Source organism: Megascapheus bottae, chromosome 18 (assembly GCF_031878675.1).
Source record: "Megascapheus bottae isolate mThoBot1 chromosome 18, mThoBot2.hap1, whole genome shotgun sequence".
In the NCBI taxonomy this organism is placed as follows: Eukaryota; Metazoa; Chordata; class Mammalia; order Rodentia; family Geomyidae; genus Megascapheus; species Megascapheus bottae.
In genome coordinates, this window is record NC_143526.1 from 35,573,121 (window position 1) to 35,600,801 (window position 27,681).

Below are 27,681 nucleotides of genomic sequence, written 5' to 3' on the forward strand. Positions count from 1 at the left end.
ATGGTCCAGACATCTTTATGCCTTACCTGCTGGAGCTGGGCCGCCAATACTGCCCCGTTGCTGAAACTGTGCTCTGCTGCTTCTGGCTCTGAGAAGCTGTTTCCAGAACCAGCATTGCTGGCTAGGATGGGGGTGGGAGGTGTGCCTGAGGGCTCATATTGCTGGCTGGAGGGCCACTTCCCCTTCAACACCACATGGCAGATATTATCTAGGCGGTTAATTATCACCCGGTCCTAGAAAATGAATAAGAGCCAGAATAAGAGGGGCCAAATTCAGTCTCTTAAGGGTCAAATTATCTCACCCCAAAGGAGCTGATCAGAGAACGGCATTGAACATACTCCACAAACCTTCCAAAAAATTTCATAATCTGGACAATGAAGATTAAACTCACAGTGCTACAAATGTGGAACTTTGACACTTTCTCCTATTGTTTAATTAGTCCAGTGCATTTATCTCCAATGTCCAAATGTTTTATAACTGGTATCTTGTGCATGTGCACATACATGCTAATACTGGGGCTTGAACTTGGGGCCTCGGTGCTGTCCCTGAGCTTTTGTGCTCAAGGTAAACACTCCACTTCTAGGTTTTTTTGTTGTTGTTGGCTAACTGGAGATCCTTGTGAACTTTTCTGTCTAGACTGGCTTTCGATCTTTACTCCCAGATCTCAGTCTCCTGAGCAGCTAGGGTAACAGCTGTGGGCCACTAGCACATAAGTGACACCTTGTGAAGACACTGAACAGTTCTTTTGAGTTTGTTTTGAGGGTTGAAATGAAAGGAGTCCAAGCTGAGAACGCCTCTGAGGAAGATGCACGCTGCGGGCATTTACCTTTGGCCACTCTGAGAAGGAGTAGAGGGCTTTCTCCTGGAGCAGGTGGGCAATGGTGGGAGCCCGTGATTCCTGAGCATCCTCCCCCAGGTCTGCGATGCCCGAGGCCGAGCTCTTGCTCTCCTCCTCAGAGTACTTCCCTGGGTAGTCTGGGAAGAGAATTACAAAAACTGACTGGACACTGGGGAGACACTGATCGGATATCTACCTTTTCTGTTCTTTTTACTTCTTGGCTCAGCTTGTGCTACCTTAAGTTGACTACTAATTACCATATCTTCTGTTTCCAAAGGACCAAATTAGTCAAGCCTAAAGGCAAACCTGCTTTAGCCATCAATGTAGGCTTATCTGTCTCTGGTATCTGCATCCACCCTCAGTTTCTACAATGACCACGGCTAGGGAAACTCCATTTAGTTTGAGACTAAGGCTTCTGACTTCTGGTTCTAGTTGGCTGAAGGAAAGTAGGCCCACTAATCATGACCACTGGAGACAACCCCCTCACCCATCTGCTTCCCATCACATAAAGACTGGCTTACCCAGAATCCCACAAGGTCTTATATACTATACCTTGACTAGGGCAGGCTCCATCTCTATCATAATCATCTTTATTTTCAAAATCCATATCTTCGGACTTGGGTTCACTTCCCTCAGAAGTGTAGGTGGGGAAACCTTTCTTTCCCTCTGTACTTTCTTTCCACGGGTCTTTTAAGAGCTTCATTTTAAATGGCTCTGATGGAAGAGCAGTGGGCTCGTGTTCCACTGTGGAACTGTTGGCTTTGCTTCTGAACAAGTCTGGGTTGTAAGCCTTGGGTTTCTCCACTTCAAATTCCTCACTTCCGAGGCCCCGCGCCCACCTCTCCATGTGCTTGCAGTGGCACTGACAGGCTACAGGAGGGAAGGTCTTCTGTGGTCCAGGAGGCTGGCTTACCAGCTCTAGGCTTCCTTTCTTGCCTTCATCCAGATGGAAGGCTCGGCTCTTTCCCCTGGGGATGACAGGTGTGGGCTCGGCGAGGTGTAAAACATCTGGCCTCTCTCTGGTGCGTGTGACCACTGTTAAGGTTTCCTCTTCATTTTCTTCCTCGTCCTCTTCCTCATCACTCTGGTTCTGACTCAGAATCAATTTGCTTTCTAAACTTTTGCTTTCTAGTAAATCAATCAACTGCTGGTCAGATGAGAGGTTTCTCTTGGAGTCACAGACACTAAGACTGCACAGCTCTACAAACCCACTTTCGCTTTCTGCATCCACGGCAGGGGATGCTAAGCATCTATCCTCCAGTGGCCCCGTGCTCTCAGGTCCCTGCCCTGCCTCACTGCAGCGTGGCTCTCCATCTTTCGAAAGAGATATCAACAAATGCTTTCCATTTTTAATGTTCATTTGTGCCACTCCTGCTTCCAAGCTTTCCATGAGAGAGGAGCTTGAATCTATTTCTGCCTTATGGCTAACACGCTGGCAGCTCCCATCCCTGCTGGCGGAGATGGTAGTGGCATCTTTCCTGGATTCTATGTTGGTACTTGGGCTCTCTTGAAACGAGCCTGGATCTCGGCTGAGTCCTTTCTTACCATACATCATTTTCTCCAAGGACTCAGGAAGCAGGCTTTCATCATGGTTGATAGAAATGACATCCTGAGCATTAGAAAGGAAGCTTTCACAGGTCCCACGAGGCAAGCTGCCCCCGGGAAGACCAAGATGATCATCTCTGCTTTCGAGTTTTACTGCATTCTCAGGTTCACTTTCAAGGGACTCTGAAGTCCTACTTATTTGAGTATAGGTAAGAGAATCATATAATTTGGAGTTGTTCTGGTAAAGGCAACACAGACTTCCCGGGGCCTGGGTGTCAGTCCTTTTATGCTGGGCATAGTTTCTGTAAGCATCCAGGAAGGACAGCTGGGGGTCATTCATGATGTAATAGTCGGTGCGGTTGAGCCCGTGTTTGGCAGTGCCGATGAGCAGGTCTCGGTCGTGCTTCCCACACTCCCACCAGACTGGGAGGTAGAGGCTGGGTCTGCAGAGCTGCAGACGCTCGTGGAGCTGGGGACACCTGAGCACCTGCTCTCGGACCTTCCGTAACAGCTCAATGCGGTACAGAGTTTTGGCAGCCCGCTCCTCAGTGATGGGCTCAACATAGATGGTAGCATCAGGAGTGCCTGGAAGAAGGGAGGAAACACAGCCTATCAATGTGGTTTCAGATACTCACTGCTGTCCAAATTTTTGGTTTTCCCAGTCTGCTCCCTGGCCCCGTGGCAAGGCAGTTATGGCTGAGTGGGTTCCTGCTCAAGTGAGAAACCACAAGGAAATGAGTAAGAACAGATTCAGGGAGGATGAAACGAGCAGGGAAACATCAGACCTGTAAAATCATTAGCTGTTCAACACACTAATTACTTCCCATTTGTTATCCAGTTTTTACAAAATTTTCTCTGATATACTGTCATCATTCCTTTTTTTCCCCACCCCATGCTGGTCCTGGGGACTTGCACTCAGGGCCTGGGCATTGTCTCCGAATTTCTTTTACTTAGGGTGAGCACTCTACCAATTTAGCCACAGAGCCACTTCTGGCTTTTATGAGCAGTTTATGGGAGAGATGTCTTATGGAGTTTCCTACCCAAGCTGGCTTTGAATCACAATCCTTAGATCTCAGCCCCTGAGTAGCTAAGGTAACAGGTATGAGCCACTGGTGAATGGATAACAAAACAGGCTCAGATAAGTTATTCTGCTCAAGGTGGCAGAACTATGATTCGAATCTGTCTTGTCAGTATGACTCCATGGTCCAGATCTTTTCAGTATATCCAGCTTGGCCTGATGCCAGTATTTCCATCCTGCCACCTGAGGAGCAAAGACAGGATGTCCGCATGCTACCACCAGCACATAACAGATGCCAGGCCAGCCCAATGCTTATTTTAGCTGTCCTAAAACATGGCCATATGATCCAACCTAAGTGTATCTAGCGAATGAGGTTAAAAGGGGACTTGTAGGAAGTGGCTGCAAATTCCAACCAAGAGATCATTTCAGAAGGGCTCTTCCCAGACCACGAGCTATTTACATACTACCCATTTAACTCTGTGTAAGTTAACACATGGTAGTCTCATCATGTCCATGAGGCTTCCGTTGCTGGTGGTGAAAGTATTCGGGGCCTTGTGCTTGCTAGGCAGATGCTCCACCACTTGAGCAGGGCCCTTTGTGAGGTTCTAGCTGAATTTCAATTTTCATTGCCATTCTATCAGCTGGGGAAACATTTTGTTATACTGAGGGCAGAGCCAATGACAAGTTGGTGAGCTTCCAAGAGCCTACTTGACTTTATTTGAATCTCATGTCATTGTAAGTCTGCAGTCAGTGCTAGCAGGTTCTCCCCCTCTCACCAACCACATAGCCACAGTTTTCTCACCATCCTCTTTCCACGCAGGCAGACGACACACATTGCGACACATGGCCACAAAACTATAAAAATAATGTTCCAGGCTCTCATCTGACTTCTTGTCTAAACGAGAAATGATGCGGAACTGTGTCCAGTCGAAGGTTTTCTTTTCTTGATCATAAATGACTCCAAAGGAAGACACTGTTCTATAGAAGTCTGCTTGTTCTCTCCTAGTCCACCTTGAGATTTAATCAGAGAGGGAGAGTGAATGGATTTTTCTCCTTTGTTTCCAAGGCAGTCCTGGGAAGGGGGGTGGAGTGGGGTGGGGTGAATCCTGGACCTCATGTTTGCTAGGCAGGAGTGCTACCACTCTAAGTCATTGTCAGCCCTTTTGTGCTTGTCATTTTTGATGTAAGGTCTTACTGGCCTAGACTTTGATCCTCCTATTTCTACTTCCCTGTGTTGCTAGGATGATAGGTGCATGCCATTGCCCCAGCCACTGGGTTGTGATAAAGTGGGGTGGGGAGTGAGGTGAGGCTTGGTTGGTCTTGAACTCTGAGCCCGACTGTGGCCTCAAGTAGTTAGGATTAAAGGTTTGAATCACCATGCCTAGCTTTTCTTTTCTTACTGTGGATTGAACTAAGGGCCTTGTACTTGGTAGGTAGGTATTCTACCACCCCAGCTATGCCTCCAGCTTCTGGTCTTTTTCTTTTTTTGAGACACAGTCTCCCTATATAGCCAGGCTGGCCTTTAACTTGATCAATCTTGACACAGACTCTTGAGGCCTGAGATTACAGATGTATGCTATCACTCACAGCTTATACTTCTTTTGTTTGAAAGCCAATACCCCCCCCCCCTTTCTTTCTTTCTCTTTCTTTCTTTCTTGGCTTGAACTCAGGGCCTTGGACTGTCCTTAGACACTTTTTGCTCAAGGCTAGTGCTCTGCCACTTGAGCCTCAGTGCCATTTTCAACTTTTTCTATGTATGTGGTACTGAGGAATCGAACCAAGGACTTCATGCATGCTAGGCGAGCACTCTACCACTATGTTACGCTCCTGGCACAACCACTTTTTAAATATATATTTTAAGAATTCATGAGATCAAGGAAGCAAGTGGAACTAGTTTGTCTATTTTTCACTTAAGTTTAATTGAGCTAGAGAACCTTTTATTAAAAAGAAAATCACAGGCCGGGAGCTTGGCCTAGTGGTTAAAGTGCTTGCCTAGCATGCATGAAGACCCGGGTTCGATTCCTTGGTACCACATACATAGATAAAAGCCGGAAGTGGTGCTGAGGTTCAAGTGGTAGAGCTCTAGCCTTGAGAAAGTCCAAGGACAGTGCTCAGGCCCTGAGCTCAAGCCCAGGACTGGCAAAAAAAAAAAAAGAAAATCACTCTACTCTCAATGAGGGACTATTCATTCAGATCTTCAGCTCCTTCCTCTAGGACTGACCTTCCTATCTACGTATGTGTACAGAGTTTATTGCTTCTTGAATAACTACTTTTAGAAGTTACCTAGTTGACATCACTAGTAGGAAGTTGGGCTTAAAAACATATTATATATTCTTATCTTCTGCTCCTCTCCCTCCATGGCACAGGATTATCACAAAACCTTGGAGGGACCTTCCAGAGGATTTAATCCATCCTCTTCATCTCATGAGGAAACTGGGGCCCAGAGGAAAAGCTCTACCTCAGCCAGCACTACCCCAGAACTCCTCATTGCTCTTTGGTTTTATGTAGGTGGGCTGACCATGTCAACTGTCTTCTCTGGGTCAGAGAGCTCCTCTAGTCTATATTGTGCAGAACTGAGATAATGACTTAGAATGGAGTAATTACATGTAGACTGTTTATGAGAAGGTTCTTGGGCGTGTTGTTCTCTCTTCCAGGCAGAGAGTGTGGTGAGGGGGTCAATGGAAGAAGAGAAGCAGACAGAAGTTCCTCTTTGCAGCTATACCAGATGGGAGATACATTTTGCCTGGATCACCAAATTTCATAAAGCCAGAGGGAGCACAAAAGAAGTAACTGGATACGCTATGTGGTGTTCATTTAAGTCAGTGGATGCTTCATCAGAAGAATAGAATTATAAAGACTCAAAGAAACACAGTTTTGATAATTTGCTTAGTCCTGGCTTATGCAGGCTTATGGTAGCCTTTTTAGCTTAATTCTCACACAAGCAACTCACACAAGCAAGTAACTGGTCATTTATACCTTCCTTTGGGCTTGCACTTTATGGCATTTATTGCTATCCAGGGCATAACAAAGACTTGCAGCTACAGTAAGACAGCTTTAATCCCCTTTGTGTTGATGAACAAGGGTGTTTGAAATGGCCCAACATATGCCAGTATTTTAAAATCACATCACTGGTGACCAGGGCCTTAGAATCATAATATCCTGGGAATTGTGTCCAGAGGATATCCAGGTTTCATTACAATCCCTAGTCTTTAAGATAACATCATCCCATTTATGGATTCTGGAAACAATCTAACTTCACAGGAGAATACAAACTACTTTCCCTGTTGTCACCTTTACCTCTTCTGAGCTTCTTTGCCGATGAGATCCATTTCTGATGTTCTCCTGAACATTTCTTCTTGAACCCAGTATCCTTGGTTACCTGGTCCCAGGATTTCAGGTCGGCAAAGTTCCTTGCGGTTGCAACGCTGATAAATAGTGACCAGACGTCGGAGACGAGCCGTGAGAGCAGATGAGACAGGCCACGGTGATTTGTCTGAGTCAGAGCCATCCTGGGCTTCAAACATCAGTGAAGACATTAGTATTTACAAACAGAACTAAGACAAGAACAACTGGACTTCCCCCCAACCCTTTTGTTAAAAACAAGGTTGGCCCAATGACCAATTAAACAACAGCCTAGGAGGTAGGCATGTCAGGAAAGGCAGTGATTTTGCTTCAGAATCAACTTTGGGTTGTGGATGGCATTTTTTTCGCTAGAATAAACACATCCTTTTCTGGGGGAGCAGAATCCCTCTACGGCATAGGAATGAACAAACTCTGTGGCCTTCACCATATACACTGCTATAAAACTTGGCCCTTCAACAGCCTCTGATCTAAGTGTGACTTCAGAAAACAATCCACAGCCCACTCCCATTCCTTCAGATTATCATAATCTTTCTCAATGAAATCAGAATTCCTTTTTAGCTCTCCAACCTAGCTTACTTTCAACTTGTATTTCAACATCAGGCAGAAGAAGCCAGAGCCATGTGAAACTCCAGTGGAGTTGAATAGGGCCAACTTACTTAAAAAAGAAATAAAAAAGAGTTTTTATTACACATAAACTCCAGGATGACTACATACTGGGACCTTACTTTTCTTTGTTTTCAGAAGGACACAGTCTCACCTGCCCGGCTGCCATCCTTTTTTTCACCAAAAATGCTATCACTTCCTCCATCACCAGGACTCTCCTATGGGTAAAAGAAGCCATTCTGTCAGCAAAACTGTAGCTTAGAAGAAAGCACCTTTGAGAAAACCTATGAGGAGGAAATAATCATGCACAGAAGAAATGCATCCCTGCCTACTAAGGTCTCCAAGACTGAGATGGTACCTGATATGCATGGCACAGATTTAAAGGAGCCAGAAAGAAGTTTGTTTGAAGTCTTCCCAACCCCACCAATGAGAATCAGCTGGCACACCCTCCCTGGCAATTACATCTACAAGCAGTATTTTAGCTGTGAATTTCAATATTTGCTTTATCATCATCACTTGCAATTTAATACTGTCATTTCACAAAGGCTGTGCCTACACTTTTGTCTTTTTTTTTTAGCTGAAGTAGTGTCAGGCTCATGTTCATTATGGTTAGCTTACTTCACAGCAACAGACACTATTTTCATAAAACATGACTGCTGCAGACAGGAGACCTGATGGTGCAAAACCCCAGGAATTTAAAATTAAAATGACAACTTCAAGCTCCAACTGGATCTGGAGTAAGATCACAGGCATGGAGCTTGTTCAAGTTGGTGTACTTGTCAAACTAAAGGAGTCCGTCACAAGCTCTGTCTTGGTCTCAGGAATGGAACTATAAAAGCTCCTTAAATATGTTTATGGCATTTGTGAGAGTGTGCAGGTGGAAAGAGATCCTGCTTTCAACAGGACATTATTTTATCACCAAAATTTACACCATCACAACTAACCTCTTTTGCCATCTTTTGATAGCATAGAGCAACCTCAAGACTTAAGATGTTAGAGCACAGTGTCAGAGAACAAGAGTAACATTCAGTAAAATGTGGCCTGCATTCATTTTTGTTTGACCCTCAAATTAAGAATGGTTCTTATGATTCTGGGTACTAAAAAGAACAAAGACTGTAAGACAGAGAACACATGTAAATATTAATTATCTGGTGCTTTGCTAAAAGTGCTTGCTATCCCCTGGATTGGGGCGGGGGGGGGGGGGAGGGGGGAAGCTGCAGCAGGTGATAGGATAGGAATGGACAGATACCTACGGCCACTAGTTAATTTCAACTCCTGGCTTCTGGGACCTGAGAGAGAAAGCTCTGAGAAGGCAAAAGGGAACAAAACTCTTTATGTGGCTTATCTCGTTTAGTTATCTGAGCTGTGTTTAGAAACTACTCCTACCCCCATGTTACGGATGCACAAAACAAGGCCTAGCAAGAAGTTCAGTTATGTGGCTAACAAGTGGCAAAGGTGAGCTCCAGTCTAATCTGGTAGCCAAGTAATCTACAAAATAGCAACCAGAGGATCCTAGAGGAAAGTCTATTTGGAGAGTGAAAAGGCTCCAGAACTGTGAAGTACTTCTCAATTTCCTTTCTCCAGGCTAGAACTACTTCCTGCCACATAAAGGTCAATAAAGCATGGAAAACCCAGGATGGTGTTTTGTGTCTTTTGTCTTTTAAGTGGTATTGGAGTTTTGAACTTAGGGCCTCATATTTGCTAGGCAGGCACTCTACCACTTGAACCATAACGTCAAAGTTTTTTTCCTTTTCGCTTTAGGATCATGTAATTTTGCCTTGGGCTGGGGTGCCCTTCGAACACACTCCTCCTGCTCTGCTGGGATCACAGGCACACATCATCAAGGACCAGCTTACATCTAATTATTTTTTATTTGGCAGTAGTGGGGTTTGAACTCAATGCTTCACACTTGCTGGGCAGTGTTCTAACACTGGAGTCACATTCCTAGGCATATTTTGGTTATTTATGAGACAAAATCTCAATCTCTCTCTCCACTTCCCATACTTTTCATAAAGAGATCTATTAAAGGCATTAACAGCTAACATGATAAATATATGTATATATATGTATAAATTTTTTGTTGTTGTTGGTGCCAGTCCTAGGGCTTGAACTCAGGACCTTGGTGCTATCCCTGAGCTTTTTTGCTCAAAGATAATGCTCTTCCCACCTGAGCCACAGCTCTATTCTGACTCTTTAGAAGTTCATTGGAGATAAAAAATTCAGATTTTCCTGCCAGGGCTGGCTTCAAATTGTGATCCTCAGATATCAGCCTCTTGAGAAGCTAGGATTACAAGCATGAAGCATCAGTGCCTGGCAGTTAACACTATACTTAACACTATAAAACTATCTTTCTTCCGTAACAGGAAAAAGGCAAAGGATGTATGTTCCACTGTCTCCTTCACATAGGGTGGAAGTTTTTGCCATTGCAGTAAGGGAATGAAAAGAAATAAAAATTATACAGATTAGAAAGGAAGAATTAAGGCTGTTCCTATGTGTAGATGATGTGGTGCTGACAAGGGAAATTCCCAGAAATCTGTAGAAAAAAGCTCCTAGAACTAAGAAGTGAGTCCAGTGAGGTCATAGGACATAAGACAAAAAAGATTCATTGCCTTGTTTTCTGTGTATCAGCAAGGAATACAGGAGTAACAAAGTTAAAAATATAACAGGATTTACAACCATTCCAAAGAAAACTAAAACACTAAAATACAGTTTAACAAACATGTACAGACCTTAAATGCTGAAAAGTAAACAGTTGGTGAAAATGTTTAAAAAGAGGTTAAGAAAGTAAAGAGACGTATAGTAAGATATAATACAGCTAAACACAATATGGTGAAGATGTCAATTCTCAAAAGCAGTGAGGGAGCTCAAAGCAATTCCTATGAAATTCCAGCAAGACTTTCTGCAGATATAATTTTATTCCAAAATTTATATAGAAAGACAAAGGAACAAGAAAAGCTAAAGCAATTTAAAAAAAAGAATGAAGTGGGAGGAATCAGTCTACACAATTTAAGACTCATGACACAGCTAAAGCAATCCAGATTGTACACTACTGGCAAAGGAAGAGACAAGTACATCAATTGGACAGAACCCAGAACCCAGAAATAGAGCCATAGAAATATACTCGAATGTTATTTTTTCCCCATATGGCATAAAGAAAATGTAATGCAGACAAGATTTAAACAAACTGTTCTAGACCTGTTCTGAAATATGAATAGATGAAAAAGGAAAAAAAAATCCTTACGGTGGGAGTGGCAAGATTATGCCTTTAAGCTCACCACTCATGAAGCTCAACAGAAGGATCTTGAACTTGAGGCCAGCTTAGACAACATAGTGAAGAGACCCTGTCTCAAAAAAACCAAAAACCCCATTGATCTGTTTAAAAAACCAAAAACCCCATTGATCTGTTTGCCTTCATTTATATACAAATTAATCTAAAGGGACCATAAACTTAACTGTAAAACTACACAGCTTTTAGACCCTGAAGACAATGAGATAGGCAGAAATTCAGACGTGACATAAGTGAGAACTATGAAAAACAAAAATGGATAAGCTGACTTCTCACAAGTAAAACCTTTCTTCTGCCAAAGATAACTTGAATAGGATGAAATGATGAATTCTGATGTGGTTGAAAGTATTTGCAAAATACCTTCCTGGCAAAACAGTAGTATCTGGACTTTTAGAGAACATACAACAAAGAAAAGCAGACATGAAAAATGGCAATCAAGTACAGGAAATGATGTCTAGTATCACAGGTCATTGAGGAAATACCAACTGAAACCACAACAAGGTTATCATTATGCCCATCAGAAGGACTCATGTGATGCCACCGAATGCAGATGGACGATGCGGAGAAGGCAGATCATCCATCCTCTGTCAGTGGGAATACGAAAATGTACAGTCACTCTGAATAAGTCTGGCAGAAACTTAAAAAATCAAAACATGTAACTACAGTATTGCCTAATAATAATATTCTTGGGCATTTATTCCAGAAAAATGAAAACGTGTACTCACACAAATATTCTCCATGCAAATGTGTAGAAAGGACTTCTTAAAAAAAAAAAAGGCTGTAAATAACCCAAATATGATGGAATAGATGAGGGAACAAACTGTGGTTTATCCATACTAGGGGGCACTGCATGTGAGTAAAATGGAATGAAGTACAGCTGGTACCAAGAATAACTTGAATGAATCTTCAGAGAATTATCCTGAATGGAAAAGCCAGTCTTCAAAAGTTACCCAATGTATGATTCCATCCACAGAACATTTTTAAAATGATAAATTATAGACATAATGAAGAGATAGATAAATGGTTTCCTGGGACAAAATGGGGAGTGGAAGTGGAAGAGAAGTGGATAAGGTTAGAGAAACATTCTGTGGTCTCTGTGTGCCTCCTGATTCTATCAACAACCATGCTTTGGTTGTGATACTATAATTTTGTAAGATGTGACTATAAGAGAAATAAAGCATACACAAAACCTTCTGTGTTTCACAACTACATCTAAAAATCTCTAGATACTCAGACAAAAATGCAATGCAATTTGTGTGTTTAAAATGTCCACATTATTGTGGAATCCTGGCAATAAAAATGTATCTGCAGCAATACAATCAAAGTTCCCATTACCAGCACTACCAGGATGAGGGTCTTTTCTGGACGTGAAAGACAGTGTGGGTGACCAAGACAGCACTTTTCTTTTTGCTGGTTGTGGGGCTTGAACTCAGGGCCTGAGTGCTGTCCCTGAGCTTTGTCACTCAAGGCTAGTGTTCTACCATTTTGAACCACAGTTCCACTTCCAGTTTTCTGGTAGTTAGTTGGAGATAAGCATTTCACAGACTTTCCTGCCCAGGCTGGCTTTGAACTGTGATCTCCAGATCTCCGTTTCCTGAGTAGCTAGGTTTACAGGCGCGAGCCACTGGTACCTGGTAAGCAGCTGTTTTGACTCACCGTTTGCTTCTGGAGGCCATCCAATTTGTCCTCGGCACTGTCTTCTTTCTCAGGGCTGCCCCTATATAAAAGTAATGATATACCACTTGTTAGTCTGCTATCAGGGTCCTTGAAAGGACTTCTCTGCACATTCCTCCCCCAAACACTGTAGATTATTAGTAGGTCTCTTTCTCAAAAGGCAGTTAAAAGCTTAGTTTCCCTCTTCCTTTTGGGAGACCTCAAGAGACAAAATGAGAGATACAATCATCAGACAATGTCATCATTTCTATGGCCAACATGTTTGCTGGAGCATGGTGATTTGCTAGAGGCTGGCTGTTCAATCACAAAAAACAAAACATTTTTTCTGCTACTAAGAGCTGTCTGACAAGAGACTCTAGCCTGAAGGTTGTGTGGATGGAGGCGTGAGGCCAGAGGGTATCAAGCCCAGACTACAGTGGAGAGAGTCTTCCCAGAAAAGTCACTGGCATCTGGCATAAACACGTCCTTGGAAGGAAGCTCTGGCTCCTGGCTGGGAAGGAAGGCATTTGCTCTCTGCCATCACATACAGGTGGTGTTCACTAGCTGTTTTTCACAATTCCTTTTGAAAACTTTGAAATATTCTCATCCAAAATGTGTGTGTGTTGGCTGCTCAGGTGTGGGATGTAGGATCATCTTCTATCAACAATGCTTGGCTAGAAAGAACAACTACATCACCTAAAATAAAAGGGCTTCAGGGCTTTACCAGTCACCTTGCCCTGGGAGTGTTTTAGTTTTTTTAATGTGAATCTATGTCAGCATCTTTTGTCATTTGGGTCTTTGTTAATATATCCCAGAATGCATTTTTATCAATTGTCCACAAGAAATGTCTCTAGAGCAAAGAACAACACCAGGCATTACAAGCTTTTCCTGGTTTGAGAGGATGGTTAGGGGCTCCAGCAGTGCTAGGTGGTCATGGCCAGACTTGACCACAGCCCTGGGCCAATGAGAAGTAGAATCTACTACTTAAGTGGAGAATATTAGACCCAAAGCTTCCTTTTCCAAAGACAGGAACATTTGGAACTACAGTTTTTAGCTATTTAGTTCAGCTTTCTTGAGAATTTATTCGTTTTAGAGTTATGATAACAGGAAATAAAACTTGGCCAAAGGTGATGCTTCCACACATTTGTGCACCCCTGGGACGGGATGAAATGCCATGGCTATCAAAGATGGGCTCAGTTCACTTTACTCATGGCGCTCGCCATCTGACATAATACTGCCGTTTTAGCCGAAGAACTTCAAGATCAAGAAGCCTGCACTTAGTTTTTCTCTTCTTAGCTTTCTGCCATGTACAAGGAGACTGAATTGAATTCTTCATCTGTGAAAACTCTCTGACCAGACAAAAGGAAAGCTGGTGTGAAGCACTTTGGGTTAGACCCAAAGTGGCAATTTGGAGGCAGATACTATAGGAAGCTAGCAGATTCCCTTAAGATACCAAGAATGCCGTGCATATAACAGGTTGGTGGCATGGACTGACACATCAGTGTTGGTCTGTGTGGCTTCTCACCTTTCAGGAATGTCCGAGGTTCCGTCCGTAACACCCTGCTCTGCAGAAAGAGACTTCTCATCTGGCATCCCAACTTTGTCCAGGAAGCAGAGTGCTGGGTCTGCTCGCATGGCATTGTACCTCTCATAGCCTGATCAAGCAATGAGGAGTGCCAGCAGTTATGTCATAGCTCACCAAATCCACCGCGGGTCCTACATAGTCATTTTGTTTTCCCTCATAGTGAAAAATGAAACACAACCAACAAAAAAATGCTTCTGTGGGGTTAATGAGATCTAATGAGACTTCCAAACCAGGGAGGACGTGGAAGATAAGGCTGACACTTCTGAGCAGTGAAGGACGAAAACTGAAAGCTCATATAAATCCTCAGTGTCTGTGAACAGAGGCAGAGCCCAGATGCTATCAGCAATGGCTTTCTGCTTTTGGCCAGCAAAGGGAATCATAGGAGCTACTTGTACAAGTTCTCCAGCCCTCAACTTCAGATTCGTCATTAGACCTCAAATGGGCCTGTCTCCTCCAAGTCCACCCCACACACTAGAAAGAGAAACTGAACAAGATGGTGGAAGGAAGGCTGAAATATTCCCTAGGAACTGAATCTTCTGAAACTTCTCGGTCTCCTCTAATCTGCAGGCTAATGTTTTTAAGAAAGAAGACTGACCATCACATCAGCATATTTTTTTTTTTTTTACTAGTTAAGGGCAAACATATGAAAAGCTATAGCCTCGTGTGTTACTGCATGTATTTACTCCTTCATTTTAGAAACAGTGGGTTTTTACTACGTGCCAGGGACCAGGGCCATTAAGAAAGGAGGCAATCCCACCAAGCAAACAAGTAAGAGAGAAGGTCAAACATCCAGTGCATTTTTTTGGGACCACAGCTACTCTTTCGAAGTCATACTTGTGTCACAAGCCACACATTCATGGTCAAGACCAGGTAAGGAGGTGAAGCTCTCCTTCCTTAAAGGGGTGGACTATGGAATTTGTAGCCATGTGTGCAGTTTAGTCAAAGATAGCCTGAGTCGTCTTTCCTGGGGAAACTGATCAAAAAGAAAAAGAATTCCTGAAACACCTACCATGCTTGAACACGCCAATGAGAAGGGACTTATCAGCTTCAGCATCCCACCAATCCACTGGGATCTCCACATAGTCTATGTCAGGCAGAGGTACATCCAGCTCCCTATGGCAGGAACAGGTAAGACTCAAACACCAACAATGGAAGATCTACTGGCCCAACTCTGCTATTAAGCTACACTCCTAATGGCATACTGTGATGCTGAAGTCACTGAGAAGAAGTCACAACACTGTGGTCCAGGTTTCTCAAATAGGCTTTGTCAGAATCACATCAGAAGCTATCTCTAATTTGGCTCTAATTTGGACTAAACAAAGGGTATCATGGTTTTGAAGTACTCTCTAGAGAATCCACTGTCAGTGGTGCTGGGATCTATACGTATAAGGTTGCTCTGATGTACATCTTTAGTCAAGAACCATGGCAAAAGCAACTGATATATTGGTTACCTAAAGGCAGAAGTTTGCCCAAATGGTTGAACTCATATATATGAGTACTGAGCACATATATGAATAGGTAAAACAACAGTGCTCAAATAAATCATGTGTTCCTCAACACAAGTTCAACCTGAGAATAAGGTCTGCACTTGTACAATCAGAGACATAAAGATGGCTGTTTGGGGGTCATGTATGAATATAACTTGCCCTAGCAGGGAAGAACAGGCTCTTCCATCAAAATCCCTCTTCCAGTGTCTTTCCTCCCACCCAGGCCACATGGGGACAAAGCTCATTGTCTTTAGTTTTTTCTTTTCTTTTTTTTTTTTTTTGCCAGTCCGGGGCTTGAACTCTGGCCCTGGGTGCTGTCTCTGAGTTCTTTGTGCTCAAGTCTTGCACTTGACCACTGAGATACCTGGCCACTTTCAGCCTTTTCTGAGTAGTTTATTGGACATGAGAGTCTCAGGGACTTTCCTGCTCAGGCTGGCTTTTCAAACCATGATCCTCAGATTTCAGCCTTTGGGGTGGCTAGGATTATAGGCGTGAGCCACTACCTCTTGACTTCCCCACAGTCTTAGATGGCTTCTCTCTTCCATTACGGTCATTCTTTTCCTCCCTTTCTTTGTCCCAGGCAGCTGGTCAGGGTAAAACATGGGCCTCTTGAAGCACAGACCAGTTTGGCCAGTTCGTGTCAAATTTTTTCTGCTGTTTTTTCTTTTCCTTTTTTGCAATGTGGGTATTATTACCACTGAAGTCACATCCTTGATGTGTTGCCCACTGTGCCAAGATGGTGATACTTTTGCTGCTTTTAGTTACTTTCCAAATAGGATCATGCTTTTATGTTTGTGCCGGTGTGAATTAAGATCCTATTTGTACCACCATGCTTAACTTTTTCATTGTTGAAACCAGGCTCAGGCTGACTGCCCAAGTAGCTAGGATTACAGGTGCCCACTGTCATTTTATACCAACTCCTTAACACTGAAAGGCAAAATGTATTACCTGGCAGGAGTTCCCTCAAATGCTTTATCAGCTGCTTCTCCCAGGATTTCAGCTTTTAGGTAGTACAGCATCCGGACCCGCAAGAGAACTCTGTAAAAAGTGACCATGTTAATGCAAACAACAGAAACCAGGGCTACCTGTGAACACACTTCTGAAATAAGACAGGGAAATAACGGGCATTCCCATGGAGTTAGTGGTGTGAAGTACCAGAAACACAAAACCTAGAGCACCAATGGCAGGTGATACCGTGACCATGCCTACCTATCTTATCAGGAAAACCATCTCCTTGGATGGAGATGGATGATGCTGTGAACCACTAGGGATAGAAGAGAGCATGGACAGTGAGCACTCTTCCCAATCTTCCAAAGGTTACTTGTCCCTTTCACATGGCCACAATGACCTCAGTTTACTAGATGCTAAGCAATGGTTCTTGCAAACATTTTTCACTCATACACCATGAAATGAATTCTTTTATAATTTTAATTTTTTTTAGTGTTAGTACTGTTGCTTGAACTCTGGCACTCATGCTTGGCAATTTTTCTTTCCTCAAGGTTTGTGCCCTACCATTTAAGCCAAAGCATTGCTGGATTTTTGCTGGTTAACTGGAGGTGAACAGTCTCGTGAACTTTTCTGTCTGGCTGTTTCTGAATTGTAGCCTTTAGATTTCAGCCTCTCAAGTAGCTACTACTGTAGAGTCAGGAGTACCAGTGAGTGGCTAAAAGTGAATTTTAGTTTTGTTATGTGTGTCAGTACTGGAGCTTGAACTCAGGGCACCCCACTCTTGCTTGGCTTTTTCTCTCAAGGCTAGCACTCTACCACTTGAGTCACACCTCTACTTGTGGCTTTTTTGGGGTACTAGTTCTGGGGCTTTGAACTCAGGGGCTGGCTGCTCTCCCTGAGCTTTTATGCTCAAGGGTAGCAATCTATCACTTGAGCTGCAGTTCCATTTCTGGCTTTTTTGGGGGAAAGTGTTTAACTGGAGGTAAGAGTTTCATAGACTTTCCGACCCAAGCTGGCTTCCAATTGTAATAATCCTCAGATCTCAGCCTCGTGAGAGCCAGAATTAGAGAAGTGTGAGCAACTGGTAGCCGGCTCATTTGTGGCTTTAAAGATAAGAGTCTCATGGACTTTTCTGCCTGTGTTGGTTTTAAACTGTAACCCTGAGTAGTTAGGATTACAGGTGTAAGCCACCAGTACCGGGCCACCAATGAATGCTGTCCCAGCTGAGACTACTCATACACATCCTGTTTTTTAGACTCTGCATGGTGAGCGGCATGGAACGTAAAGGGGTCTCCACATGCAGTTCTCTCAAAAGGCTGGACAGGGTGCACAGCTGCCCCCGGGAGATGAGGGGGGGGGACTCACTTGTTACAGTGCTGTTTGAGATGTTTCTTGTAGCCATCATCGTGCAAGACCACCTCAGGGTTACAGGTGGCTAGCCAGTCTGCATTCTTTAGTTCTGGGAGCAGTAGCTGGTTCTTTGTCTTCTTCCCTTTCCTCCCTCTGGGAACTGGGGCAGACAACCCTGGAAGAGAAAGACAGTGTTGGCATGAGGATGAGCCAAGGACACTTCAATATAGGAATGAACTAAAGCCAGGCGGGGGTTGCAAAGAGGAGCTGGGTCACACACGGCAGGTGATGGATGACAGGCCCCACTCCTTAGTTCACAAGTCCCCTACTCAGTCATCCCCACAAAACTTGAGTCAGTCAGTAAGATTCAACGAGGATCCTGGGAAAAGCAACAAAAGTGGACCACAGCCTGTGCCTTTGGAATCTTCCAGTTTAGCAAGGGGAAAAGGAGGGTGTGATGTGAAGCTTGAAGGTGAGCTTGGTCATTTATAGCAAAGTACAGCAGAAGGAAAGGCCAGATAGAAGAGGGACTGGGACAGGGATGGAACAGCAAAACACAAAAGGTGAGTCACAGAGCTCAAGCGGGAAGCACCAGCTCAGGGAAAGAACCCTGTGAGCTTCTTTCAGGGATGTGGGCAGGACAGCACGTGGAAAACTGCAAGGCCGCAAACCAAATAACAAGGTCACACTGTATGGTCTGGAGGGAGAACTAAGAGTATAGCCACCCTTTCCAACCAGAAACAGCACCATAATGTGTACCCACACAGGGGTGGGGATGAGAGCACGGGGAGCTCGTGCCTCTCACCTGAGTGGTTCTGGAGGGTCTGGGCCTGCCCATCTTTGGAAGGGGTGATCAGCTCCCAAATGAAACTCTTGATTTTCTCATCGCCCTTGTAATGCTTGACACAGTATACCAGCAGCGCCCGGCAAATCATCTCCATGTCCTTCTCATTCAGGTGCCACTTGAATCGCCCATGAGTCAGGATGTCCTTCCACCGGCCCCAGCTGACAGTGAACACACAGAAAGGCATTGGAAGGGAGGGGACACGGCAAACCCACCCCAAAGCAGGCAAAGGAGCTAAGGTGCTCTTCATTCTCTATTGGTCTATTTTGTTCTGGAAGGCCTGTGAGGGGCGGGCTCATGACTGCAACACATCAAATGTCATTGGGCCATCAGACACTGACAGCCTTACAAGATTATTAGTGTCAAGACAGGATGGACTACTGAAAACTAAGAATACGTCTAGATTGGAACTATTGTGAGCCAAGAATAAGGCTGGATTGAAACAGAGTCCAGCTGCAGTATTCAAAAGCAATGGTCAGCTTGGAAACTGAGCCTTCAATATCAACCACAGCACTCTTGCTGCACAAATCAGGCCTTGATGGCAACATCTGTTGCGCTGACTCCTTATACTTCCTTGGGGGGAAAAGGCAGGAAATCAGTACCAGGCAGCAAATTAGCATCAGGCATTTGCTGTTACAGCATTTGAAAAAAAAAAAAAAATCATGGCACCTCTACACGATGTCTGCAGAGCACACAGCAACAGGGGATCTGGACATAAAGCCAGCTCTCTTGCTCCAGCAGATCTCATCAGCTCCGTCAACTCCAGAGGGACTGGCGAGATGCGCTGTGCAGATCTTAGGGGTTGATATTCAAACAGGAGTGGGAAAACACCACCCCCACTGCCACCTCCAAGCCAATACCCACCCGAAGATGAGCAGGTTTTTCTCAACGCGGAAGCACTCAGCTCGGAGGTAGCGCCTGGCTTTGTCATTGAGGCGCCTGGACCTCGTGGGCCTTTCATCGGAGTCACTGTCCAATTCTGAAAATTCCATGAGCTCATCCTCTTCGAATGAGTTGTAGTGTTTGGTCTGTTTTCTCACGCGAGGTCGGTCAATTACTAAGCTTTCCTAGAAATTGAGAAGACGGATGAAAAGAGGGCCCCTTTTTCTCTCTACGCTCATCAAAAAGTGCAAACTCATCCTGCAGCTGTTCCTTAAGGCAATCTGAGAAACAACGACCCTGTATCACCCTCTGGCAGGAGAGGCTCTTCACTGGCACACCTGTGATCCCCTGACCTCAGGGAGAGCAGAGGGGATTCTCTGGGACCTGGTCCCCAGTGTTGAACGACACCATCTCTCAGGTAGAGGTATAGGGCAAGCAAGGCCCTCAAGTGCCCAGACTAGCAGACTGCCTTTGCCAAGAACGACAGGAGTTGTGAGCTCCAGCTGTTTTGCTCAGCATACAGAGAGCAGTCTGTACTTTGGAGATAGAATAGGTCAGAGAATTCCATCTGCTCAGCAACTTCCTGAAGACAAACAAATCCCCTGCTGCTTTATTGTCTGCTTCCTCTGGTACTGTGTCTATCAACCATGTCCTTTTGCCGAAAGACAAAAATCTCTACCTTAGGAATTTCTCATTTTGGTGGGTCACCTGGCCATACTGATTGCTTCCAGTCTCATCCTACCTTCTTCCTTAACTCTTCCTCCCTGCACCTCTACCCAAGGCCAGGCTAAACCTCTGGACACCTTTCTATGCAGCTCAGACAGCCCATTTCCAGACATGTCTGCTTTCCACCTTGGAATTCTCCCACTGCCTTCTGCTACTTCTAGTGCAGGAATTCTTCCTTTCCCTCTCCCCACACGATGTCCTACACACAGTGACTGTGTGACTGCCATGCTGGAAACGACTCTTCAAGCAGGTTACTACAGGGGACTCAATCTTAAAAGAGGAGAACCAGCATTTTTATTTGGAGGAAGGTGTTCAGGTTAGCAGCCACCGGCAGACCTGCAGAACAGTATATATGGTCAAGTGCTGGTTATAGACTTAGCTGGCAATCAGCAGGGATTGCCTTCCCAGTTGGTGGGTTCAACTCTCACCTGGGAAGATAGGAAGAAAGGATGCGTATTCATCCTTAAGTGAGCTGACAGGACCACAGAGGAAGAAGAAGGGAAACCAACATTTTATGGGGCCTCACCTCCAGTGGGACGCTGGTGCCAATTATGTTTGCACCCCCCATGAGGGACTGACTCAATACCTTCTTTTCCATTTGGCTTGGTGAGGTCAAGTACCTCACCCAAAGGGTTTCATTCTAAAGCCTACTCTCTCCTACATTTAAAAACAGGAAACTGGAGACACCCAAAGAAACAAGCTTTCCATCACCTTCCTTTTATTTGTTAGAGATGAGGTTGCTTTCATTGGAATACTGATACCAGGGTAAAGGAATCCCACACCCAAGATGCTAACTGGCATGAGACAGAGGCCAGACTCCATCTGTCTGGCCAGTCCCAGTTCTAACTGCCTTCCTCTGACACCCAGCAGCCCTGTAGCCTGTGTCTCACTAGGTCACTGTGAAGTTGTGACAGTTTACATTCACCAAGGGCTACCTCTGTGCCAGGCATATTTTAGGTGCATTACATTAAGACCCCATCTAAGTATCAAGACTCAAGGGTCAATAATTGCAAGAATGGGATAAATACACCATACCTTCTCATTTTTTGCTTCAGTGTCTAATTCAGCTATTTTAGCCCATTTCTGCCAAAAGTTAGGATCATCTAAGGAAATATCCGTTCTATTTCCTGAAGCCACAAAGCTAGCCTGTGAAAGAGACAAGCGTCAATAAACTGGGCTTGAATGTAGTACCAAACAAGTAATAATTAAGAAAGAAAAAGAAGTTATTTTAAGTGCATCAGAAACTTTAGTATATGATCTGCATCAAAACCCAAGCCTCTAACAGTGCTTTCAAAGTGAATGTGAAATCTCAACCTATTTTTTTTTTTTTGTTTTATTTTAAAGACTGGGTGACACCACTAAAATTTCAGAGTACAGAATTTTTTTTTAGAACTTTAACATTGAAGTAGGGAAACAATAGCAGTATATTATTTGATGCCTTGTTCCCTATAAAAAGACTTCTGGGCTGGGTGCTGGGAGCTTTTATAGTGGTTCAAAGTCAATCTAGGCAGGAAAGTCTGTGAGTTTTCCCTATTGCTCACCAAAAGCCAGAAGTGGAGTTGTGGCTCAAGTGGTAGAATACTAGACTTTAGCAAAAAAGCTGAGAGACAGTATCGGGGCTCTTTGTGCAAGCCCTAGGACAGGCACACACATGCATCAAGTTTTTTTTATTTTGAGACGGGGTCTTCCCATGTGGCCCAGGCTGGCTTAAATCTGCAGCCCTCCTCCATCAATAGCCTCTCGAGGTCTGCGTTGGCCTCCCAAGTGCTGGGAATGGCAGGTGTACAACCACCACAGGCTGAAGGGTTAATTCCTACTTCTTTCCTTCCTTCCTTCTTTTTTTCCTCCCTCCCTCCTTCCTTCCTTTCTTTTGATTCGGTTGTGAGACTTGAACTCTGGGCCTGGGTGCTGGCCCTGAGCTCTTCAGCTCAAGGCTATCACGCTACCCCTTTAGCCACAGTGCCACTTCCAGTTTTCTGGTTGGTTAAATGGAGGTAAGAGTCTCATGGACTTCCTTGTCTAGGCTGACTTAGAACTGTGATCCTTGGATCTCAGCCTCTTGAGTAGCTAGGATTACAGGCATAAGCCACCATGCCCCGCTTACATTTTTATTTTCTGTGACTAAATTTCTCCTCTAGACTGCTCTAGGCTAGGCAGTATGAAGTGCAGAGACGAGGGAGAGATCGTCCATATTCTCTCCACAAAGCATAAGATAAGCTACTGAAAAAGGCCTACAGGAATTACCAAACAGGAGACTGGATCAAATAGGTCAGAAAAGTTTCAGAGAAGCTGCAGAGCTTGCTGCCAGGCAAGCTGAAGAATGACATGCAAAGTTCTAAACCTAGTCACCTGGACAGTATAGGAAAGCAGCTTCCAGACAAGAAGCTGGGAATCTTATATAAAACCTCTCGAACACAAAATGGACCAAGTTCTTACTTGAGTGGAATGTGTGTTGGAGGTCTGCTCTCTGGCTGTGTTCAAGGACAGCTCTACAGCCAACATGACCACGGAAGGGGTCTAACTAAGGCAGTCTTCAGGACAAATGAACAAAGTACGGACTAGTGTTTACCTGCCAGCCACCACCAGCCCTCCATGGTAAGAGTGTTTTCTTTCACTTTTATTCAGTATTCTGACTCCTTCTAAGCGCCTACATCTCCAGCGTTACACAGACAAGATGTGCAGCTGGACACTGTTAAGGGTTGGGTTTTGGAGAAAATGAAGCATTGCTAATGAGAGCAAACCACCTTTTTTCCCCTTCCTCACAAGTAATGACTTTGAAGGGAAGTCTTGTACCTTGGCAAACGTGGACCCTTTCCCCTCAGACTGGATGGTGATGGTGTGTGTCCTTCTCTGCAGAATCTGATCTATGTCTTCTTCACAGAACTTTGAGCCTTCATCCTCTTCATCCATCAAGGCTCCATAAGCACCCTTCCGGAGTAAGTCCTCCACCTCCATTTTTGAGAGCTGCTGTACCTGAAACAGGCCACCAAAGGCAATTCACCAAGTGGAAAATGCATGGGGAAAACCAGTCTCAAATCTGGCTTTTATGACTGGGCTTCCCGTTCCTGCTCTAAAAGTACGTATTAGAAGAATAAAATATGGACAACAAACTTTGGAAAATGGAAGCTCAGATAAAGGTGCGCTACGCTTTCTCTAGGAGGACAGGCAGGCAATTCTCTACGGGAGCTCTGGAATAAAGCCCAGCACACGATCCAAATGGCCAAACATTTTTTAGGACATTGGTTATTATCAGCTGTCATAAGCCATTAAAACTACACACCATTGAAGAGGATATATTTGACATCTTTTATTAATATTTTAGTTTAAGCCTGTATCTTTAAAAACCTCCAGATGTATCAAATGAGCTGAAGAATGATGATTTATTCATCATTAAATAAATACATTTGTATTGGAAATGATGTCATTTGCTAACTAAAAAAAGGGGTCTCGTGCCAAGTGTGATCTTCTCAACTGCTTTTGGAAAACAGGAAATGGGGTTCAAAACACCCTTTCCTGGTTCTAATTAAGAATCTGGTTCTCTTTATAACAATCACAAGAGGGAATTCCACGACTACCCGGATGGGTAACTTGAAGCGCTATACTTAGTAACATATGCATAGCTAAGAGAATACAGAACATCTGGACTAAAGACAACTCATTTAGATTCTAATTCCCAATCTTTGATGCCCTAAGCACAGAGATTAAGGAGATATTCTGCTTTGTTTGCTTATACTTTAAAATAATTTAAGTGTTTTAGCTACAATTCTTATCTTTTACCTCAAAGGAGAAAAAGACTTTAACTGACATATTGGGAGCTAATTTATTCATTCACTGTTCACTGACTCTCACACATTGAAGATCTTTAACATGCTGTTCAGTGTTCAGGTCCATGACTCGGATAACACTGACCCCATGATACTATTAAGAAGGAGCTAAGGCTGATACCAAATGCATGCTTGCCCTGGAAAGGATGCTAAGATCTACTGGTTCTAGTGGGGGTGGCTGCAAACTGTTTCCTGACATGGCATCCCATGCTGGGCAGCTCTGTTACAGAACTGCTCCTAAGATTTCTTTATACATTGAGAAGGGCAGAGGCCTAATGTAGAATTCTGTGGGGAATTGTACAATAAAAACGTGCAGATGCAGAAGGTCAACGTGAACCCAGAAACAGCTGTCAAAATGCACTGGCCTTGTTAAGAGTGCTCCTAACACTCAGGGCAGGCCTGTCCTACTCACTCCATTGGTGCTTCCCTTTCGGTTGATGTCCTGAAGAACGGCCTTGTCCAGGCCCAGCTTCAGGCTGGCCTTGTCAAACATCTCCCGTTCATAGGAGTTCCGAGTGATGAGGCGATATACCTTCACGGCTTTGCTCTGGCCTATGCGGTGACATCGAGCCTGGGCCTGGAAGGGAGGAGGGTCAGACACAGCACATGGCCATTTTAATCATGACAGGGAGCCTGGGCTTAGGAAGTGCTCACACACCTGTGGTGTGATAACCTCCTCTCTGGTATGTGATACAGGACACTAGGGGGTTCAGAACAGAAGTGTCAGCTGCCACCTTTGGGAACAACATTTTTTTGTCAGTTCACCAACAAAAATATTTGGGGACCACCTTCTTTTAGTTTACTAACTACTGTGTGGAGGGGAAAAGCAGTAAGAACAAGTCTTTTCCTCCTCAGCTGTGCCACTGTGTGCAGGCACCCCACTCAAGTGACGCACACAGGCAGCATACAACTTATATACGTTTTATTTTTACTACAAAAAAATTTAAAACCTAAACAAAAATACAGAAAAGAATGATGACCTCTTGTGGACAATCTTGTTTCTTCTCTACCATATTTCTGATTCTAGATCGTGAGGAGGTAAATCCTGGCTAGTGGAACTCTTCCCTATTCCAGTAGGTATTTCTAAAGACAAACTCCTCCCCTCCCCCCGAAGATTTTACCTGATTGGAGTAATAATATTTAGACATTTCAACTTCTTTTATACAGTCAGTTTTTAAAATTATCACTAAATAGGCACACAAAGGGGTTTCAATTCCATGTGCCAATGTATGTGTGCATGTATCTTGATCGGTGTCGCCACTCTGTCCCTCTCTCCCCTTCCTCCCCAAGACAAACTTGTGAAACATTCAATATTCCCACTTTATTGCAACACTTAAAAAAATTTCTTCTTTGTAATAACAGGCAGTTCTGCTTATCCCATAATTTTTTTTACTGTTTATTTAATTAGCTGAGAAGCCACACATAGTCCGAACAGTGCAAGCTTCTATCTAGATTTATTTTAGTTTTTGGTGGCACTGGCGTTTCAACACAGGACCACTGTAATCACACCTCCACTAGATCTCAAAGATCGTGCTATAACTACACTCCCCCTCAACTGGACTTGTCATTTTTTAAAGAGAACAGGTCTCTGTGCTATGCTTTCTCATTCTGTGGTTCATTGAATCTTCTATCTCCCATCCTGGGAGACACAGACCCTCTCTAGGAAGGAGCCTGTGGCTGACTGGCAGAAACTCAGGTACACAGTGGCCAGGCATTGCCAGCACATACCCAAGAAAACATCTTCATGACATGGAAACACCTCATTCTTTCTCTTTCCAGCCAGACTTGGGGCAAGTGTGTAAGAAATGGTTCAGCCATAGGCAGGGGGAAGGAAACTCTGTTTAGAACAATAATCTGGATGCCACAGGTCCATTGTTGATTCTAGTCCTGCTCAGTGTATGTGGGTAGTACACAGAACCCTATGTGGTCTGAAAGTGAGGTGGAGGACAAGTTCTGTTTCCCCTCCTATTCCAGGGGCAACTTGGTAATTCTGGACACCACGATGAATACTGAGCTTTCTTATTACAGTTTCATCCTAGCCCATGATAACAGCTTGCCTCCCCTGATTATAAGGTCTTAAGTTTGATCCCCAACATCACAAAAACAAAGTAAAAAAAATCCTCATCAACTTCATATCTTTTTTTTTTCTGACCATGCTGAAAAGCTCAGTTCTCAACCAGACCAATATTATTACCCACTGATGTGCCTTATGCCTGTCTATCATAGTCTCAGAAAAACAATACCACTGTACGCCACTGAAAACATAATTACTGAAAAAAATGTAAGATTTTTTGCTTTCCCCTTTACTTAGGGTTACAAATCCTGCTAAATGAGTATAGTCAAGTTGTAATATTTTCAACATATACTAAAGTAGGTTTCCTGTCTGTAGTGGTGGAGTTCTAAATCCTGAAACAACTTTCTGGGTAATCCAGGATTAAACAAATGAGCAAATATCCTTATAAGGGTAATACCTGTCAGAGAAGGAAGTTACAAATATGGAAAGAAAGAAAAGCAGAATAAAGTCTGTAGTGTTAGAAAGGGATGGGATGAATCCCGTATTAACTTATGGTGACTATATGTGTATATATGCATACACATATGTAGAAACAAAAAAAGATATGGATGTTCATATATGGAAATATGGTTTTATACACATATACAAATTACAAATAAATGCATACATGTTTGTATTTTTCCCCCTCTGTGCATTCTAGCTATATATACTGAGAAGGCCAAGTAATGTCATCCTAACAGCACTGAATACATCTCTCAGATCTTGGTTCCTAAATACCACTGTCTATGTGACAGAGACAAAGTGTCAGAGAAATGGCTAACTGTAAGTAGAAAAAGTGTAGGGTGAGTCTGAGACATATCACAGTGGGACATAATCAATGCATGATAAGCATTACCAAATTATAACTCAAAACCTGAACATACTCCCACTGGCTAAGTGTGTAGGACTGAGTATCAAAATATGGATAGTAAACTATCTTCACATAAATAAAGAAAAAAGGGAAAACTTTTCCTACAACAGAATGTCAACTAACATACACTCAGAGAGAAAGGGAGAGATATACACACAAAAGAGTAAAAGAGGGAAAACATGACAAAAGTAAACTGACAAAATCTAAGTTAATCTGCATAAAAGTAAATTAGGGATGCAAAATAAAATTATGTATAACTAAATAAAAACATTAAATACAGAGAATTTGTCTTCAGTAGTATGCTGTCTGCTTAACACAGATTCAGTTGTTGATTCTGTTTCTGAATTTTAAGAATTGACTTTCCAATTGTTAATTTAACCACAATGAAGAGAATGAGTAACACTGAAAAACAATGTTTTTATTACATACTCCAATACTAAAAACTGAAATACTTGAACTGTGACCTTCCTGATCTTTACTTCATGGCTGTAATTACAAATCAGAGACATCATACCAGGCTTTAATACTCCAAAAGTGTACTTATTCCTTAATGAAAAGATGTATAATAATGGTACTTGAAATCAACCAGATAGTTCTACCAGGACTCAATCAAGTTTATATGTGCTTAAGTTTCTCAGTTCATTTTCTAGGCACCTGAGGGATTTTCTCCATTTCTTCTGACACCGTGAAAGTACATCTGTAGGCCACCTACTCATGGGATAAAGTGAGCTATCTATGTAGTAGGAACTGAAGGACTAGGAAGCTGCCTCTTTCCAGCCATCTTTAGAGACCTATATTTGAACTT

General features: G+C 43.5%; 1 protein-coding gene across 1 annotated transcript in view; it reads right to left on the bottom strand.

Annotated features, from left to right (window-relative positions):
- The window catches only part of Chd6 (chromodomain helicase DNA binding protein 6), a 142,431-nt gene that overhangs the window by 15,782 nt on the left and 98,968 nt on the right, over nt 1-27,681 (bottom strand). The window contains exons 18-33 of the mRNA XM_090352378.1: nt 24,365-24,529; nt 22,922-23,101; nt 21,164-21,274; nt 19,385-19,587; nt 18,482-18,681; nt 17,692-17,851; nt 16,327-16,416; nt 14,901-15,004; nt 13,832-13,961; nt 12,310-12,370; nt 7,522-7,585; nt 6,699-6,915; nt 4,204-4,412; nt 1,391-2,968; nt 827-975; nt 27-233 (exon numbers count right to left, since the gene is read on the bottom strand). Coding sequence (XP_090208504.1) covers nt 27-233; nt 827-975; nt 1,391-2,968; nt 4,204-4,412; nt 6,699-6,915; nt 7,522-7,585; nt 12,310-12,370; nt 13,832-13,961; nt 14,901-15,004; nt 16,327-16,416; nt 17,692-17,851; nt 18,482-18,681; nt 19,385-19,587; nt 21,164-21,274; nt 22,922-23,101; nt 24,365-24,529 — 3,828 coding nt within the window. The remainder of the gene's footprint in view (nt 1-26; nt 234-826; nt 976-1,390; nt 2,969-4,203; nt 4,413-6,698; nt 6,916-7,521; nt 7,586-12,309; nt 12,371-13,831; nt 13,962-14,900; nt 15,005-16,326; nt 16,417-17,691; nt 17,852-18,481; nt 18,682-19,384; nt 19,588-21,163; nt 21,275-22,921; nt 23,102-24,364; nt 24,530-27,681) is intronic.